Here is a 19,916-nt window from a genome sequence, read left to right on the forward strand (position 1 = left end):
GAGAAAGGAGCTTAGCACTTCAAGATCCATCTGCTACCGACACTGGACTTGTCTACAGGCGACTATTAAGTCGCACAGATGCACAGACACACACCATTCTGAAATTCCTGGTGCTCCTCGAAAGAAGGCTTCTTGTTGTAGAGACGCGGGAAACGTCAGAAACACCAAAACCTCTGCAGCTCTGATTGAACCTTTAAGCAGCTTCCTAAGTTGCTTCAGTAGCTTTTGGTCCCTGAAACAATGTAAGCTCCAGTCTGGTAAAAAGAATCTAAACAAGGACTAATAACCACATGTGCTAATCCTTGAGCTCCTTCACACTTCTGTCCACAGAGCAAGGAGGGGTGTGCGTGGAGTTCTGCACAGGTTCAGCCATCAACAAAATTAGAACACCAAGATTCTCAGGGTAGAAAACCAAATGTTTTGCTGGCAATGGCAGCAGCCCGGTCAATCGTTGACAGGAGTGGGAGGATGTTTTCCTTCTTCAAGCGTTCCTGTAGATAAGACCACTTACTGATTGTAACTGAAAATGTACATCATGCATGCTGGATAGAGATGCCAGCAGGGTTATATAGTGAGTCTCTCTCTAACAGATATACTGCCCAAATAACATATATATTTATAACATGTGCACTATGTATTACTTAATTAGTTTGGACAGTAATTCCTCAGAAATTAACCAATGCTACTTCACACCTTTACATGGCATCTAAGAAGGCCTCAGCATTTGATTCTGTTCAGGGTTTAAGACTAACCGTGATGAGCTTTACTTCTGAGGAGAAATGGGGCCTTATCTATGCCTTGACATCAATCAAGGAAGCCTTTCTGTCTTCTGAAAAATATGAATATCATCCAACTGCGACGGAAGGCAGCACAGAAGATTCCTTGGACTTCCATGCAGTGTATTGAGGGCCTTCTGTCCCCAAGTTTGTACTGACCAGTTCACAAACTAAAGAGAACACACAGTCAGCTTCTCTTCAGGAAACAAGACACAGGAAGGTCCTTGATAAATTTAAAAGAGCATTGCAAAGTCCTCCTGGATTAGGACCCCCCCACACACTCTAACTCCTTTGTTCTGCCTGTGAATGAAGCAAACACACCAAGGAGACACATCCAGCCTCACATCTGAGAGATCTAAAGGATCAGATGCCAGTCTTCCGTGGAGCCAGGAAGGCACAATCACTTATCTCTTCGGTTGGCTAAATATTGGCTTTGGGATCTTGGTTTGCGATACCATCAGACTCTTGGTCCTATCTAGCTCTTGGTTCTAGTGATAACGTTTGTTGAGCACCAAGGGCTATCTCTGAAGAGTCTTAAATGCTGGCCAGTAGCCATGGACTCAGCAAAGGATGCCCCTGAGCACTGACAAAAAAAAAAAAGCTACAGGGAGTAGCAGTTTGGAAAGGCCTATTAAAATTCCCCTTTGTTATCTGCAAGGGCCTGAAGCACTTGGTGGTGACAGAACTGGTAATAGTCTGGTCACATTCTCAGATCAGCCCAGAGCGGGGACTTTAGAATATAGTAACAATGGGGGCCACAGTTTGGTACACTCCTAGGCCATGCCTACCCCTAGGAGAGGCACAGAACAGAAACTGGGCCATCTTAATTTCCTTGAACTGTGAGCTCTAATGAAACATACTTAAGCTTCTTCTTCTTGCCACCACGACAATTTGAAACAGCTAGGTTTGGACAGATGAGCTTGTAAAGCTCCACTTGCTTCAAAAGGATACAGATTTTTTTGGGGGCCAGTCCCAAGAGACATCAGCGAATTGCTTGCTTTAAGCCTTATAAACTGCGCAGAAACTCTTGAGAGTCAAACTTTGCTTCTCGTCGTCACAGACTGCCCTGTGTGTACAGCGCATTCTTTTCTCCTTTAGGCCTGGTGTGGTTTTTCAACTGTGCCTTTCTCACTGCAGGGAGGGTCTCAGGGTAACTCCTCCTCACCTGGCAGCTCTCCTCAAAGAGAAAGGAAGTGCAAGTCCTTGTGTCCTAGATCCGAAGGTTCCAGTGTGTGAAGTCAGTCAGGGGTTCAGCTCAAAAGAGAAGGCCCGCCCACCATCCTCTGATTCGCCACACCAAGAGAGCACTAAAGCATTTGTGGCTACATTTCTTTCTCTCAGGCAGGGAAAGGCCAAGTCTAAATGGAAAGGCCAGAAAAGCTGTACGGGGAAACTAGTCCATTATCAGGCTGTAAAAGATACCAAACGTTTGAAAACGTGTAACGGAGACAAGGCCAAACCAGAATATACCTAATTATAACAGTGTAACAAAGGTGCGCAGAGTCTCCAAACGCTTGGCGAAACAAGAATTATGTGTCTTTCTCGACTTCTTTTGCTCAAAGGACAGAGAAGGACCAACAGGCATTAACCTTGGGTTTTGCAAGTCACTGCTGTTGTTGATAAACGGACAGATTCGACTGAAACAAAGATGTTCTATTCGCGAGGGTCAGCTCCTGTGAAGGAGGGTGAATTCGAGACAGAGTTTTGTAGGACTAATTGAGAGAGGTCAGATGAGGTCAGGGCTGAGAAGGGCTTGCAATTAACCTCTCCCCAGGTGCAGGGAAGCGCCTGCAGTTAGCACCACTGGGCAGCTGATTGGTGTGAATTGGCCTTCACTACTCAGGAAATTTGGGTTTAGCTAGTCCACCCCAGGCCCTGGGAAGGTCGCAGTGTGTAAGGTACAGGCCTCGGGGTCTTCATCAGACTTGAAGAGGGCGGCTTAGTTATTATAAATGCACCTTTTCTGACTGTAAATCTATTCGTCCTTTCAGGAAAGAATGAATACCCTCGTGTCCCTCCCTTGGGCTAACAGACTATGGAAAATCTCATCAAGTAATTGGAATTTTCCTGGGATTCTCATGCTAGGAGAAGAAACTTGTCTCCTGGAAAGAGATTTTACTCCGTTTTGACAGCGGGTCAGACGATCTTACAGGAGATACTGGAGCTGAGTGAAAAAGACTGCAACTTAAGTCCCTTAAAGGGTCTGCTTAATTATGCATACCTCCTGCCCTTGATAGAACCCTAAATCTCAAATCAGAACCTGGGTGGGTCACTGGACCTCTTTTGTTTCTCTTCACAGTGCAATTCCATTGACTAAATAGCCTTTCTCTATTCTATGACTTATGGAGGGCAGGAGGTTGGGGCTGCCTTTATTGGGTTCTGACTGTTACTCCAATGACAGGAAGAGTCCATGCATTTGTGTGCACAGGCAAACGGCTGTGTAAGTCAGCTATTGTGTGTTATGCATTTTATGTGCAGTCCCTTTTAAACACAGCCCCTGGTACTCAGCAGATATGTCTTAATATTGTTAATATTGCTAAATGAGCTGTTTCATTCATGTTCTTCTTTTCTTTTTCAAGACAGGGTTTCTTTGTCGCTTTGGAACCTGTCCTGGAACTAGCTCTCATAGACCAAGCTGCCCTCAAACTCACAGATATCCATCTGCCTCTGCCATCTAAGCACTGGGGTTAAAGGGGTGTGCCACCACCGCACGACTGGAAGCCATATTCTTTCCTGGATTTTCCTTAAGTAATATTAACCCAGAAATATGGCTATTTTATGTGGATTACCAATTAAAAATTAACAGTGGCTCCCTAGAGTAAGCATAGTCTCTTGTTCAGTAGTGAGATAAGCTTCTTTCTGCAAAAAGTGTCTGTCCTTTTTGGGAAATCTTTCATTTTAATCTGCCTTGAATTTATGATGATCAAACCTAGCTTTATTTTTGAAGAATAAGGGGGTGTGGCTCTGAAGAGATGGCTCGGCGGTTAAGATGACTGGCTGCTCTTCCGGAGGACTAGGGTTTGAGTCTCAGGATCCACGTGAGAGTTACAACCGTCTGTAACACTAGTTCCAGGGGACCCATTACAACTCTTCCGACCTCCATGGGCACTGGGAACACACATGGTTCAGACATACATTCAGGCAAAACACCCATACACAAAATAAAAATAATAAAACAAAAAGATCAAAGTGGGGAAGAGCACAGTTACACACACACACACACACACACACACACACACACACATTGTTTCTGAGACAGGATTTTTCAGTGTACCCCTGGCTGTCCTGGAACTCACTCTGTAGACCAGGCTGACCTCGAACTCACAGATATCCCTTTGCCTCTGCCTCCCGAGTGCTAGAATTAAAGTTGTGAGCCACTACCACCCAGCTACCTGAGAACTATCTTAAACACACACACACACGCACATACACACACACACTTTTTAGGGTTGCCTTGCTGTGGTGGGAGGCCGAGGTAGAGGGATTGCTTGAGGCCTGGGACTGGAGGAAAGCCTCAGTTATACAGGCAGGTGATGTTCAAAAAAACAAACCAACAACAACAACAAAAAAAAAACCTCCAAAACAATGGTTTTTCTGTTTTGTTTTGTTTTCTGTGATCTTTACTGTGTCATAATATCCCACAAAGTCTTAGGGGCCATGATAGGAAGATAGAGAAAATTAGGAAGACAGGGGAAGGAAAGGATGCCATTCCCTTGGAGTCTGAGGAAGCCTCTCTCCAGCTAGGAGTCAAGAACTGTCTCAATTAACATTTGATGTGAAAACTGTCTACACAGGGAAAATACTGCTTTCATATACAGAAGAAACCCCCATGCACAGCAGGGGGCTCCCCGCCTCCTGGGTTAGGCATCAACAGTACCCAAACACCTGTCTTCACAGAGATCCTTTATTAAACGGAAAGAAAAGTTAAAGTGGAGGCTTCTTGAGTCAGGAAGAAAACACAGCCAACGACCTTGCAGACATAATTTTTAAGAAGAGAAAAAGGGGAGGTCAGTGTTAGGATGGGCTAGGATGGTATACTTTGATTGGATATGCCAATTGCATGGAGGCTTTTGATTGCTGGATGTCAATTCTTTGATAGCTATAGCTTGGTAGTCAGTCTCAGGAGGAGGAATTGGCCAAATAAGAGAATAGGCCTTGGGAGCTTGCTTTAGGGTTATAATCTCTGGTTTACAAGGAGAGGGAAGGAGGAAGGGCAAGGGCTGCTGGAGCCCTGTTTGCCAAGCCTGGGCCTGCTTGGGTCCTTCATACACCTTAAAGGAAAATGTAAAAAAGAGCAGCGTGTCACCTTTAACGCCACAATGTATATGGCCGTTCTCATTTTCCACGTGTAAACCTTACGCTTCCCAGGAATTTCACTCCATATACCACAAAGAGTGGCTTAACTCTCCAGTGGACTGCGTGCAGCCCCTGCTTTGATCTTATCACGTTGTCCTTCACCCAAGGCGCCAGTGGAATCACCCTATAATTCCATCTAACAAAAAAGCAGGATAAAAGAACAAGAAAGTTTCTTACCAGTCCTTTGAGCTGTAACTTTGTTAGCCACCAAGATGGTGTCTAACATCCTCCTGCCCTTTATTTAACAGCCCTGAAACACACACACACACACACACACACACACACACGGTTTTGAATTAATCCTCATATTTAAATCTGTCTTGAGAAAAAATGCCTTTTTAATACAGTCCACCGGTGCTTGATGAACACCGGTTCATTCTCAAATTCCTTCCTGCAGTGTTGCCCGGTGAAGGTCCCTAAAGGACAAAGGCCTGCTAAGTAAGGCTGCTGCGTTAAAATATAGGTTCCTTCTCTCCTGGCCAGCAAAACAATCGTTTTTAATTATATTAATTTATTTGGTGTGAGAGCAAAAAATTCCAACCTCAGGCCCCTCATGGATAAGAGATAACATTGTATTCCACAAAGTTCGACAAAGGTGAGCGGCCTTCTGCCTTTTACATAGTATTCCCTTTACTTAGTTTTTTGTTTTTGAGCTCTTTGGCGCCAGGAAAACTGTTGCGACAAGCAAACAAAAGGAGACACACTATGGGGCCTTGGGACTCTGAAACCTTAATCCGGAGGGAACTATCTAAACCTTCGGAGATTGGGTTGGGGGAGGGTGTGCACGACTGATAGGAAGCTCTGAGGAAGGCTAAGTACCGGGCTCAGGGCCAGTGGATAGCGCCTCTGGTCTGGTAAAAACAAACCTATGTAGATTTAAGATGCACAGGAGCAGAAGTATCCACTCTTTTTCACCTGCTTCCTCAAAGTAAATAAGCGAACCCATCCAATGGACGCAAACTACAATCTGTAGGGAGTTGCAACACGTCCCGGAGGTGATGGGCTAGACATCACCTGGCTGACTCGGTTAGCAAGCTGCCACCCCAACCTGGGCAAGTCGAGAGAGTGGGGGCGGGAGAGGATGCGGCGCCCGGGTTGCACAGCACATCCGGGCGAGCCAGCAGCGGGCTGCGGGCTGCATAATTGATGAGGGCCGGCGCAAGGCTGGGCTGGCCTCGGGTGCGCCGGGAGCGTCTCGGGGGAGGAGGCCAGGGCGGCCGGCCCCTCCCACTCCGCTTTTTCTCGCGTGTCCTGTCCCCGGGACTGGCAGTGGGCGCCCGGTTACCAGCAAGTGTGCGTAGGAATAAAAGGGAGACGGACCGCAGCAAGCCGAGGGCGCACCAGCGACCAGGACCGACCCGCCCGCGCCATGCGCTCGCTCACTGGCCCGAGGGCGTTTGTGGCGCCTGGCTGCCCGCTGGTGCTTCTGTGCCTTCTGGTGGCGACGTGCCCGCATCGGGCAGAAGGCGATCCCGCAGGTGCCTGGGGTACAGGGACCGGACCGGGGAGGGCTCTGGGCGCACGAGTAGGGGCGCAGTGGTCGCGACCCTCCATCCGGAGGACATCCCTTGCCGCCCGCGCAGGGGCCGCGGGGATGCGGGCGCTGGCGGCAGCGGAGCGGAGGTGGCCTCTCATTGGCTGGGTGCGGGTTACCCTAGGAGGAAACGTGGGAGAAGGGGCGGCTCCAGGTCCGCTCTGGGGGTGATTCCGGTTCCAATATATCCCAGTTTGATCCCTGGGGCTGGTACTGGGACAGGATCGGGTTTTTCCGACGAAGTGGGCTAATAGAGTGCGTGGGTTTGTGCGGGGGATGCTGGGGGCTTGACCTCTGCTACTGTGGCTTTAGGAGTCCACATTCCCCGAGGCCAACTCCCTTCACTAGAGGCCACATCGAGGCCCTCGTATCACCTTTCCTCCTGGCAGGTGTTGGCTTTGAGGATGTTTTTTAGAGCAGATGGTTAAAAAAAAAAAAATCACACCCAGCCAACTCAAGCCCATATAAGAAAATTATCCCTGTATATCTTGTCTTTACATCATGGTCTTTATCAAAACAAAACTTTTTCCCCCTAGGGTGTTGGGTTTCGTGCTTAAGGCTTGCCAACAGAAGGATTTATCTGAAAAACATTACCTAAAGTCAAGATCGAGTTTGCCGAATTAGCTCACCTGTTTATACTTTCTGTGTCGCAAGCGGTCCTTGTAACCTGTTTTTCAGCGCAAGTTCTGTGTCAGTGAAGGGTTAGCTCCCATTTAAATCACCACTAACGGCTCAAGCAATTGAGACTGGCCCACTGGGAACTAAGTCCAGACATTCTTCTACAGAAGGGTTTCAGCTATTATAGATTGTTTTCATGAGCTTATAACCTGTAGATTGGTTCAATATACTATTAAAAATGATCAAAGGGACACACACACACACAACTTGCATAAAACCTTTTGGTTTTGGATTCCTCCAGTTTCTGGATTTTCTTGCTTCACATCTGTTTTCCATCATAAGACTTAAAAATAATTGTCCAGGGCTTGACCCGCTTCCCTGCGCCCCTCCTCGGGTACACCTGATTCTTCTGTCTTCATCCATTCTAAATACTGTTTTCTTTTTTTTTCCCAGCCCACTTCCCTTCCCTCTTCCCGTTTTCTCACCTTCCCTCCTCCCTCTCTTTTCCCTCCCTTCCCTTCTCCCTTCCCCTTTCTTTCTTCTCCACTTCCCTCTCCTTTTCCTCAGTTGTGAGTGTGTAACTCTGGGCCTCCTTCACGGAAGGAAGCAGCTCCATCATGGGACCATAAATCCAGCCTCAACTGTTGTTTTGAGAATCAAGGTATTTTGGGCTAGCCGTAGAAGTTTGGTTTTCCACTTAACAGTGTGTGAGAATTATAGGAGAGCTTTCAAAAGATTGATACCCAGGTCTTGCCTTAGAAAAACCTGATTTATTTAGCATAGATGGCAGTCTTCCTTAGTATCTTCGAAAACTCCGTGTATGAGGTAAAGCAGGTAAAATCACATGAGAGGACCCTGAGGGTGTATTGTTAGATACTCTGCTAGCATTGTCTTGAACTTAACGCACAGGTTGAAGCTGTTAATACATGTGCCGGTGACAGAGGGGATCATGGGACTTCCTTACAGTCTCCACTCAGGTGAAAGTTCAGAAACAATGGGGAATTTGAAAAGCATGGCATCTGTGTCTACTTTGAAACTGACCTTCAAAGTGGTTACACTTTCAGCAATGAAGAACACTGGCTACTCTTCCAGAGGACCCAGGTTCAATTTTCCAATACCCACATGGTAGGGCATAGCCATTTGTAACTGTAGTCCCAGGGGATCCTATTTGATGCCCTCTTCTGGCCTTTCTGGGGCAAAGACATAGATCACACACACACACACACACACACACACACACACACACAGAGAGAGAGAGAGAGAGACATAGATCACACATACACACAAAAATAAATAGGTCTACAAAGCTTTCTAGATTCAGTATTTTAATGAGATTTGTCTTCTTTGCTGAAAACTACTGCAAGTTTTAATGGATGCTTTTTGTGTTTATACTTTGAACTACTTAGAGATAGGTGTTCTGCTACTTTAGGAGAAATTTCATCAACAAACTTAGAAATTTAGGGAGAATTTCATTAACAAACTGGGTACAAGTCCCTCTACTTACACTCTGTAAGAGATGTGCGCCAGCCCCTGTACTATGCCCTGGGCAGCCTGATGAGTTAGATTTTATTTTGTCCGATTTTCAAAAGAGGAAGTTGGGGCTTCCGTTAATCGATTGCCCGAGTACACATAGTTAGTTTGGTGGCTGAGCAGAAAGTTTAAGGATAGTCTGACTCCACAGCCTGTGTTTTTAAACAGTTTCTCTGAGATAACTGGAATCATTGACCAAGAGCATAGTGTGAGAGTCTGCATGCAAGTTAGGAGCTGAGGGACACATGCAGTTTTGAGTCCTGGAATGAAGTCGGGGGTAAGGCACTAGGAGTGAGTTACTGGCTTTTTCAAGTTTTTCTTTTCTTATTTTTTTTTTTATTGTTTTCTTTATTTTGTTACATGTGTGCACATGCATGGATACTACAGTCTGCTCCTGAACATCAGGACAACTTGAGAGTCGTCTTTCTTCTACCATGTGGGCTCTAGGAATTGAACCCAGGTTGTCAAGCTAGACATTGGGGTGCCCTGGTCTGCTGAGTCATCTCAGCAGCCTACCCCCTCTTTTTAAATTAAATAATAGATATAAAAATACCTTTGTGAACGACAGGAATATTGCCATCATTATCAGTATTATCACATGGAACAAACTGAGGGAATGGGTTTTTTTTTTTTTAAACCTTTTCAATGCTATAATTTGGAACAAGCATCTTAACTTCCAAAGAAATAGCTTATATGCTATTTGGTATGCTCCCTTCCCTATTAGTCCCTATATTTTCTAGTAATAAATATTTGTGGGAGTGAATCTTACTTAAATGCCCACATTTGCCTGATAACGTGTTTGCAGAAAACACTAGCAGTTTTTGTCTTTAAACTTGGGCTGCAGAGATGGCTCAGCAGTTAAGAACACTGACAACTCTTCTAGAGTGACGGCTCCCAACTGTCTGTAACTACATAGTCCCAGGGGACCCCAACACCCTTACATAAGCAAAAGCACCAATGTGCAGAAAAGTATAAAAATAATGTAAAAAATACTCTTAAAAAGGTATTTAAACTGTTTAAACGAACAGATTTATTATAAGCCCATCTTTTATAAGCACATCTTTAATTGGAATATTTCCAAATTTTGGTCATGTAAATGTTTGTTAAGAACATGTTGGGCTGGAGAGATGGCTCAGAGCTTAAGAGCATTGCCTGCTCTTCCAGAGGTCCTGAGTTCAATTCCCAGCAACCACATGGTGGCTCACAATCATCTGTAATGAAGCCTGGTGCCCTCTTCTGGACTACAGGCATACATGCAGACAGAATATTGTATACATAATAAAATAAATATTAAAAAAAAAAGAACATGTTCAACCAACTTTCATCTTGGTACTCCCATCACCCGGCCTCAGCTCCTTTGTCTTCATGGCTTCCTGAGTGGGCCTATAGCCATTGGAAGAGCAGGAGCAGGAGGGATCTTTACCTGGTCTGGTAGGTGGAGCTAGCAGCACAGAGATCCTGGTGAGGATGACTTCCAGGGAAGAGGTTAGGCTCCACACAGCGAAGGAGATGCTCCCACCAAAGTTTAGCTCACCCCTGGTCTCAGAGTTGAGCAAAGTGACAAGGGCTACTGAGCAGGGGCAAGGTGACCGGTAATATCTGACCCACACTCCAGAGCAGACCTGCCCAGAAGATCAAGTCTGAGTGAGCAAGGAGAGTGACTGGGGGGACGGATGTGGCAGTTGCTGTGGGATGTTGTATACACGGGAATTGATCAAATATGGAAATCTATCAGGGAAAGCAGATCGCAGGTTTTCCATTAGGGAAGAAGGAAATAAAGAGGAGTGGGGGAGGGAAACCTTTGTTATCAGTAAGAACTCATGACTACAAATTTGTCTCTTCCTGTCACAAATGTACAAATTTATGTATCATGTATAATGCACATGTTATATATGTGTATATTTCATGTTACAAGTATGTTGTGTGTGTTTGAGTTTACACACAGATGTTGGTAGCTCTGCCCACTGACTTCTAAGCAGTAAGTGTATTTTAACACCTAGGTGTTGGCGTCCAGCCCTATTCTTTTTGATAATATTGGAGAAATGGCTGCTTTCTCCAACGTGTGGAGCAGTGTGTAAACCTGGGACATCCTCCACCAGGAAACAGGAAAGTATTCGAAGATTGATTAGCCATGTCTGAAAGAGTCAGGAGCCAGTTTAAGGGGTTCACACAGAACAGATCTGGGAAAAGCTGCGCATCCCAATAAGTAAGGGTACTAAATGATGATGGCAATTTGCTGAGAAGGGCTTGCTATGTAGCCTGGGCTAACCTTCTGTTTATAATCTTCTTGCATTAATCTCCTGAGTATGGTATTAATGGATTATAGCTAAATAATATAGAAATTCATGAATACAGATTGATTAAAAATTAATTAAATTAGTCCACTGTTTCCTGAAGGACAAAGGATTTCCTAGTCTTAAAGTAATTTCCTTTAAAAATCTTACACGTAGGGCTGGATAGATGGCTCAGTGGTAAAGAGGACTGGCTTCTCTTCTAGAGGTTCTGAGTTCAATTCCCAGCAACCACAGATGGCTCACAACCATCTATAATGAGATCTGGTGCCCCTTCTGGTCTGGTCTGCAGGTATACATGATGGCCAAACAGTGTTACTTAATAAATAAATACATCTTAAAACAATACTTCCTTTATTTATTTATATATATATATATATATGTGTGTGTGTGTGTATATAATAAATTTTTAAAAATTATTTAAAAATCTCAGAAATAGCAAATGTTGAAAAAATAACTTTATATTAGGGAACTATGGCAGTACTACTTTAATCAAACATAGTGAAAGTCACTACAATATTTTATTAAGAAATTTTCTTTTAGGGACTGGAGAGATGGCTTAGAGGTTAAAAGCACTAGCTGTTCTTCCAGAGGTCCTGAGTTCAATTCCTACCAACCACATGGTGGCTCATAACCATCTATAGTGGGATCTGATGCCCTTTTCTGGCTTAGTCAATAGGGTACTCATATACATAAGATAATAAATCTTTTAAAAAGTTTTTTTTTCTTTTCTTTTTTTTGTTTGTTTATTTTTTTTGTTGTTGTTGTTGTTTCCTTTTGCCATCTAGTCTGATAGGACATGCTAAGAAACAACACAGCATTATCTTTGACATTGCTGCCAAGAGTGCCTATCCCAAATCTAACCATGTTACAATAGCCTGGATTTTCCTGAGGGTCAAGGTTGAAGATGTCAAGATGAGAGCTGTTGCCAGGAAAGGGAATGGAGGGACGGGAAGCCAATGGCAGCATGTGCTCCTGAGCCGCCTGCAGAAATGCCCACCAGAGAGAGACCTAGCAGGGGTTTGGCATGCGCTGGCCGTGCAGGCATGGCAGCGTCCCTACTTCAGTGCAGCCTGCGATGATGTGGAATCTCTCTGATGCAGGAAACACTCAAGTGATGTCTCAGAGAGGCCCGTTTCATCACGTCAGCAACATTCCTTTCACAAAGATCGGGGGAGAAATGCCAGTTTTTGACATTTCATATAAACCTGACCTTGTTTGAAGAGAAACAAAATTTGCTCTGCTTTTTTGGAGGAAGCTTGACTGACCACAGGCATTCCGTTCAAAGAGTAGTTGAGAACTGGTCACACGTGTGTTTGATTCCATTTTTAAATTTATGTGTAAGTATGTACCTGTGTGTGTTTATATGTACAGATAGGTGCTGGGGAAAGCCAGAAGTCTGCATTGTATTTCTTGGAACTCGAGTTACAGGTGGTTGTGAGCCACTTGGTGGGTGTGCATGCTAGCAGCTGAGCTTAGGTCCTCTGTTGGAACTGTAAGTGACCTTAACTGCTGAACTGACCCTCCAACTCTTGGTACTATTTTCTAGAGAACATGCCCTTAGGGGCTGGAGAGATGGCTCAGTGGTTAAGAGCACTGGCTGCTCTTCCAGAGGTCCTGAGTTCAATTCCCAGCAACCACATGGTGGCTCACAACAACATGCCCTCTTCTAGCATGTGGGCATACATGCAGGCAGAATGTTGTATACATAATAAATAAATCTTAAAAAAAAAAAGAACATGCCCTTAAACAGAAACAGATGTGTGTTGAGCCTGCCTGCCTGCCTGCCTGCCTTCCTTCCTTCCTTCCTTTCTTCCTTCCTTCCTTCCTTCTCCTTCTCTCCCTCTCCCCCCCCCCTTTTCCCTTGCAATTCCTAGGAGCTACTCTTGGCTGCCGGCATCTCATATTCTCATATTTTGCAACAATAAGGACAACCTTGTGACTAAACCACTTTGCACACACACACTAACATAGACGGGAAAGAAAAGACTCCTTTACAATATTTTGTTAAAAATAAACTCCTCAAGGTACCATCATCATTCAGGCATAGTGGAATACCTCTGTAATGTTATTACAGGAATGAGAGACATTGTCTTTAAAGATGGTACTGTTTGTTTTATTGAATACATTTTTTTTTCTGTTTTTAAAGTTATGGAGGTTAGCATAACTAACCTCTTAATCCCCAAACAGAGTCTTCTCTGTTTGGTTTTGTTTTTATGGGGGAGGGTTTTATCTGTGGTTCGCCTTAGACTCACTGGGTAGCCAAGAATGAATTTGAATCCCTCATCTTCTTGCCACCACCTCCCCAGTGCTGAGGTTATAGGCGTGTACCATCACATCCAGGCCGAGATAAAATCTTTTTTGGCCTTTGAGTTGCACAAGTTAAGAACCCGAAAGGGAGTTCTGATTGATCTAAACACTCCAAGTGCCTCTGTCATATATCCAGGGGCAAGGAGCAAGCCATAGCTGGTTTCTTGTTTCACACTTCAGTCGCCCACCCAGCAATGGGGTTTCTTCCTAAAGCGATCCTCAGAGTAGACCTGGGGCAGGGGCAGGAGGCTGTTAGTCATCTGTGAATGCTGACTTGATATCTATGCTTTAAAATATTTATGTGTAAACTCTGCAGAACAGGACCTCGGGGTTACAGGGATGTTTGTAGATTCTAAAAAGCAGTCATACCAAATCGGGACCAGGGGTTGAGGATGTAGCTACTCAGAGCCAAGCTTTCTCAGTCTTTGCGCCATTTACTTTTTGGTCTGAGAAACGCTTGGTTGTCGTTGGTGTTATTATGGAATGCCTTAGGAGGTCATGTAAAAGTACACATTGTGCTTGTCAGGGTTTTATTCTTTAAAGCTCAATGATAAATGGCCTTTCTGTCCAGTAATTCTCTTATTATCTGTACTATAGTAGTTACCTGCCTGGAATGTTCTTTGTCTGGGACTGTTAAAGGTTGACTTGTACCCTTGGCAGCTCAGAATTTCCTCAACAGATTCTAGAATATGCCCACAACTCCGAGTATCCTGACACAGCACCTCTGCTTCTTTCCCTCGTACTACAGTTATGAAAGGGGATAGAAATACTAGATGCCTAGAAATGTAATTCCAAATGCATTGTTTGTGAGGAGGATTTTACCTGGTAATTAGATGTCTTAAAGCTGTAGGTAAGCCATAATATTGCAGTCCTATTCTTGCATATATTGTTGCTTCCATGAAAAAAATATACTGATTTTTCATATTTTAGATTTTTCAGTAGTATATTTTACCTGTTCCTAAGTTGTAGTTCTTATAATTGTGTATTTATACTATTGTGTGTCAGAATTTTAAAATAAATATTTATCAAAATAATCTTAAGTATGCATACTTACAATAATAAAAAATGCAAATTAAGCATAAAGAATAATATATTTAATTTAACAATAACTTAGAACTTCTTTTTGGCAGTCCTATAGATTGAATATTACATGCTAGGCAAATGCTGAGCCCCTGAGTTATGCCATTTTAAACAAAAAGTATTAAATCCAAAATATTAAACTGTAACGAGGAGGACCTAGAGAGAGGCTCTGTGATTAAGAGAAAAGTACTGCTCTTGCAGAAGAACTGGCTTTGTTCCCAGCACCCACCCAGCGGCTCATGACCATCTATACGCTCAGTAGGGCCTGATGCCTCCTTCTGCTCTACACAGGCTCCTGCATGCATGTGGTACACATAGTCACACAAGCACACATGCATGCAAATAAACTTTAAAAACAATCTAGAGAAGATGCAATAGAGAAATATTAGACTACAATCTTTAATTTTTTTTTTTTTTTTTTTGTAGTGGGGGTGCAAGCCAGGGTTTTTGCACATGCATGGGAAGTGATATCTATCACTGGTGTCTCAGCCCTCTTTTCATTGAACATCTTGAAGCAGTAACTCATGGATTTGCCCAGAATTGGCAGTCCTCCTGCCTCAGCCTTGTGAGCCATGGGAAAGATTATAGGCCTACACTAGCAAGCCCGGCTTAGAGGAAGTAGTTATTCTTATAGGAGATGCACTTGAAGATTTCCTTCCAGAAACAAACAGTTCTTAAGACTCCTCCCCGTTTTCTAGCATTTCTTCCTTGTTACACCCTCTCCAGTCTGCTTCTTTTAAACAAAGCACACAGTTAAAGATGTGAGACACTGTAACCTTTATTCCACTCCATGGTGGTACTACTGTAAATTTTAAGCCCTTCTAGCAAGACCTGTTTTTCTTTTTTTCAAGGCAGGGTTTCTCTGTAGCTTTGGAGCCTGTCCTGGAACTAGCTCTTGTAGGCCAGGCTGGCCTCGAACTCACAGAGATCCACCTGCCTCTACCACCGGAGTGCCGGGATTAAAGGCATGCGCCACCACTGCCCGGCACAAGACTTGTTGTAAAACGTAATATAAAACCATATTTTTTTTTCATCAAGTAACAATGGGTTGAAAATTAGTTTGCCTCTCAGTTCTTTGATTCAGTATCTTTACGCACCATCTCCCCTCAGAGGGAGGAAGAGCAGTCCTCTAATCTCTGCAACAACCACTATTTGTGATTCTTTTAGGCTGGCGTTTCATCAGTTACCTGGAAGAGAAAGCCAGGTGGAAAATGTCCAGAAATGATTAAGAAAAGGGTGATTGTAATACCCTGAAGAATGCATGTTTTGAACTTGGCACCATCACTCAGGATTTGTGTGACTTTTCCTAATTCCCTCCCCGCCACTTTCTCTAAGAACTGAGGTTTGTGATGGAGACATTGTCATCAAAGTGCTGAGCTATTATCAGTCGCATTTTGATACTTTAGGTCACCAGCTACTGACTGGCCCAACTCAGCTTGGGACATGCAGTTCCTACCTCTTTATTTTTATTTCCTTTTGTGACTCAGCCTAACCCTTTCAGGGATGCATCTGGACCACATCTGTCTGAGCCTTCCCCGCCAATTTCTTTTACATACACATGCTTGCTAAATCTGCCCCTCACTGCCGCCTGTCCTGGTGTAGAAGCCGTGAGGTTTACAGCCTCCCTTTTGTGATTACAGAATATCTTGTCCAAACTGAGAACTCACCCGTCCTAGCCTCCTTGCCTGCTTTTTATACTCATAGCAATTGCTCATACTGCTTCTTGAAGGAATCCTTTTGCATGTTCAGTGGAAAGTAGACCCTGATAATGGCTGATGCTTAGCCAGGAGGTGGTGGCACACGCCTTTGATCCAACACTGAGGGCAGAGGCTGGCAGATCTCTGTGAGTTCAAGACCAGCCTGGTCTACAGAGCGCGTTCCAGGTTAGCCAGGGCTACACGGAAAAACCCTGCCTTCGAAAAGCAGAATAAAATAATAAAAAGATTGCCCTTTTAACGAAGATGTGATGTTAGTGTCAGCTAGTGACAGGTTTGCAGCTCTCTGAGTATATCTTTTAATATGTGAATTGTTAGTTAGAAATGGCCACAGCAGCTAGTATATTCTGGAATGCTCCAGATTCTCTCGCGTCAGGTGTCTTGTTTTCCCTTCTCTTATTCTTTCAGCTGCGGTGAGCTGAGATTTTGGTCAACTTCAGCCTTTGAAGCCCTTTCCTCTCTTTGTTTTCTTGTAGCTCTAGATAGGTTCTTCCAGAGTTGGTACCTGGAGGTGAAGAGGGGAAAGCCCTCCCAGCCCTGATCTCCTTGACCTTCATGCCATCTCCAAGGTCAAGCTTACCCTCTGTAGATCCTGTGCTCACTTGTATGAAAGACGCAAGCTCACGACACTAATACCAGGGATAAGTGCTTCTGAAATGTTAATGACTCAATCACTTGGGGGCCCAAGCAGTTACTTTATCGTCCGTTAGCTTTTAGGGATCCCGTTGACCCCACGTCCTGCTCTGTGCCAGCACACACTGTACACCAGGTACTTTTATCCTTGCTTAAGTGGAGTCAGGATGAAAGTGACACACGGCATTTTCCCCGACTGCTGTCACACCGACGGTGTGAATGACAGTCACCGCCCCCAGCATGAGTGATGGTGGCCATCTGAAGGGGTGACGTGCTCCTGTGAGGACTAGGACATGCAATGAGAAATGTCATAGTAGACCGCGAGGCCAGGAAAAGAGGGCTTCCAAATGAGGGGACGTATGCTTTGCAGCGGTCCAGATCAGATAGCAGTCACCATAGCTCTTTCTGACCCACTTTTTCTTCCTAACTAGCACCGACTGAGTGGCGTCTGTCTCGGACGGACTTACTGCATTATTTCTTTAATATAATCTCTACATGAGTCATGCCCAAGAGTGGGACTAAGTCATTTTTATTAGAAAAAAAAAGTTGAACAGACTTTTTTTTAGCATGCATATATATAGCATGCATGCACTTGTGTGTGTGCACGTGTGCATGTGTGCATGCCCACACACACCCAAACTCAGGTCACCAGCCTTGGCAGCCAGCACCTTTATCCACTGAACTATCTGGCCAGCTCCAAGCTGGTTTTTAAATAATCATCTAGTCTTGGCGAGGATATTGTAAATGTAACCACATGTAATTTGTCTTACAGATTCATCTTTTACAAGTCTACCTGTTCGAGAAGAAATGATGGCAAAATACTCAAACCTTTCCTTGGAGAGCCATAATATATCCCTGACAGGTAAGAGGATCACGTCTCAAATAGTAAAATGCCAAAAATAAGTTTTTAAAAGGTGTCAAGTCACTGTTTTCGTATTTCCCAGCTTTGGTTTTCTGAGACAGGGTTTCTCTGTGTAACAGCCCTGGCTGTCCTAGAACTTGCTTTGCAGACCAGCCTGGCCTCGAACTCCCAGAGATCCTCCTGTCTCTGCTTCCTAAGTGCTGGCCTTAAAGGCGTGTTCTACAACTACCTGGCCCAGCTTTGGTTTTCAATATGTGAAATGATTACAGAATTTTTAAATTAATAAGAGTGGTTTGTTCCAGAAACATCAAAACAGCACAATTGGAATCTAAACTCTTTCAGCCTGTTTATTACATTAGTCACTAGTATTTTGTTTTTTTTTTTTTCAGATTTTTTTTTTTTTTTTTTTTTTTTTTTTACTATTTCACCAGTCTTTTGAACTGTTTTTTACTTTGTTTCATGTGACCAGAAAATGTTTGGGGCAAATTTTCCGAGCCAAGGCCAGTGAAATGTGTGTGCTGAGTTTTTTGATAGAACACGAAACAAAAAACAAAGAACTTCATCAGCTCTTGTTTTTCCCCAGATATTCTCGATCCAGCATTTGGAATTTATTCTTGTAAAAGTCAGCCCCATATTCCTGTGTCGTGACTCGCTCCTTTTGTTTTGTGTGTATTCTAGTTGTTGGCTGTCTGTATGAGAGGATGAATCAGTTGTTTAAGAGGGACGCAGGTGAGAAAGATCTGTTTGCAAATTCTTTGGCCAGGCTGGCAGAGCGGATTGGAGGACACAAGTCTCACTCAGCAGAGCCTGGTGCCAGGAAATCAAGGGTTAAGGCTCAGGGCCACAGCAAAGAATACTTTATTAACTAAATTGTGCTAAGCTACCGAGGGTTTCCCACTTAGCTTTTCTTGATTTAACTCTTAGCTGCTCTATCTGACGGTTCACCTGAAGCCAGATTCCTCCTCTCATGAAAGGGCTCATTGTTCACAGTCGCCCGTGGTTTGTTTTTTTGCCCTGATTTGTGCACATGTCTGCCTGGCTTTTCCCTTCCTTGTACCCGCCGCACTTCACTTTGTCCAAGCCTGAACAAGCACCAAAATGCATCTTAAGAGCTGGCGCCGAGGCTTGTTCATGACTTCTGTGTACTCGGTTGTTCTTCTACGCTCCCCCTTACCGTTTCGCAGTCTGCCTGTCGTCCCCATGAAAGAAAGCCTTGTTTGACATGGAGACACTTGAAGACTTTGACTTTGAAGCTTTCTTCTGTCGCTACAGTTCTTACGAAATAAAAAGCCTTTATAAAGGTCTGGATTGATGTTTATTTAAGACAAGCAAAGATCTGACAGCAGTTTTGGAATTCTGACTCTCCCGAGCTGTGATTATGTTTTCATGTAGCTTTTTTGCTTTGGTTGCCATCCTGTCAAAAAATTCTCATGTTGGGAGCTACGTTTGCTGGTTCATGGAATTGAAATAGGAACCATAGGCATTTTCTTACTGCCAGGACTGACTGACTTCCTTCCTTCCTTTCTTTCAAGAGTATGCCTCACGAAAATCGGTTGATCTTAAACTTCACCTGTCTTGCCTCCCAAGTGCTGGCATTAGAGGTGTGGGTCACCATCGCTAATTACTGACCAAACTTCATGTTTTCCATGAATGGTCCATTCTCCCAACAATGATTTCTTCATTCTCCTTGTTTGTAAATAGTACTCATTGCATTTTCCTATTGTTCCTGTTTCCTTTCCTTCTGGACATTTAGAAACTGACATTTCTATTAGTGTGTGTGTGTGTGTGTGTTTAATCAAGCAGAATATCTTAGTTACAAATCCTGGATCAGAAGGACAACTTTGGCTGCACTCAACAAATTTATTTAGTGAGAAAGGGGCCCTGTGCCTGGAGAATGAGAAAACATGGCCTTTGGTTTAAAAACAGAGCAACAACAAAAAAACTGGTTGTTCACTTTTTTAACGTAACATATTAGTTACTTGAGAAATTCATCCTGTTGAGTGTGCGCTGTGTGCATTTTTTTCTTTGTAGGTTTTACCCTTTCATAACAATTCTTGGAGGTGAGCACTGTTGTTATTTCAATTAGTTGAATACAGAGACACACAAAGAGATTGAGGGAACTGACCAAAATCCCAAGTGGGAATTGGGTTTTGAACCCAGGCAGCCTGGCGCCAGAATCTCTGCTGGGCCAAGTAACTTTTTAATGCCGGA

At 43.9% G+C, this 19,916-nt stretch overlaps 1 protein-coding gene across 1 annotated transcript in view; it reads left to right on the top strand.

The window, feature by feature from the left end:
- The first annotated feature begins 6,315 nt into the window (after positions 1 to 6,315).
- Emb (embigin) overlaps positions 6,316 to 19,916 on the top strand; it is a 38,980-nt gene continuing 25,379 nt past the window's right edge. Inside the window, 2 exon segments of the mRNA XM_050152851.1 lie at positions 6,316 to 6,610; positions 17,616 to 17,705. Coding sequence (XP_050008808.1) covers positions 6,502 to 6,610; positions 17,616 to 17,705 — 199 coding nt within the window. The 5' untranslated portion in view covers positions 6,316 to 6,501.

This window comes from Alexandromys fortis, unplaced genomic scaffold, assembly GCF_014885135.2.
Source record: "Alexandromys fortis isolate MF-2015 unplaced genomic scaffold, M_Fortis_MF-2015_v1.1 scaffold_73, whole genome shotgun sequence".
Lineage (NCBI taxonomy): Eukaryota > Metazoa > Chordata > Mammalia > Rodentia > Cricetidae > Alexandromys > Alexandromys fortis.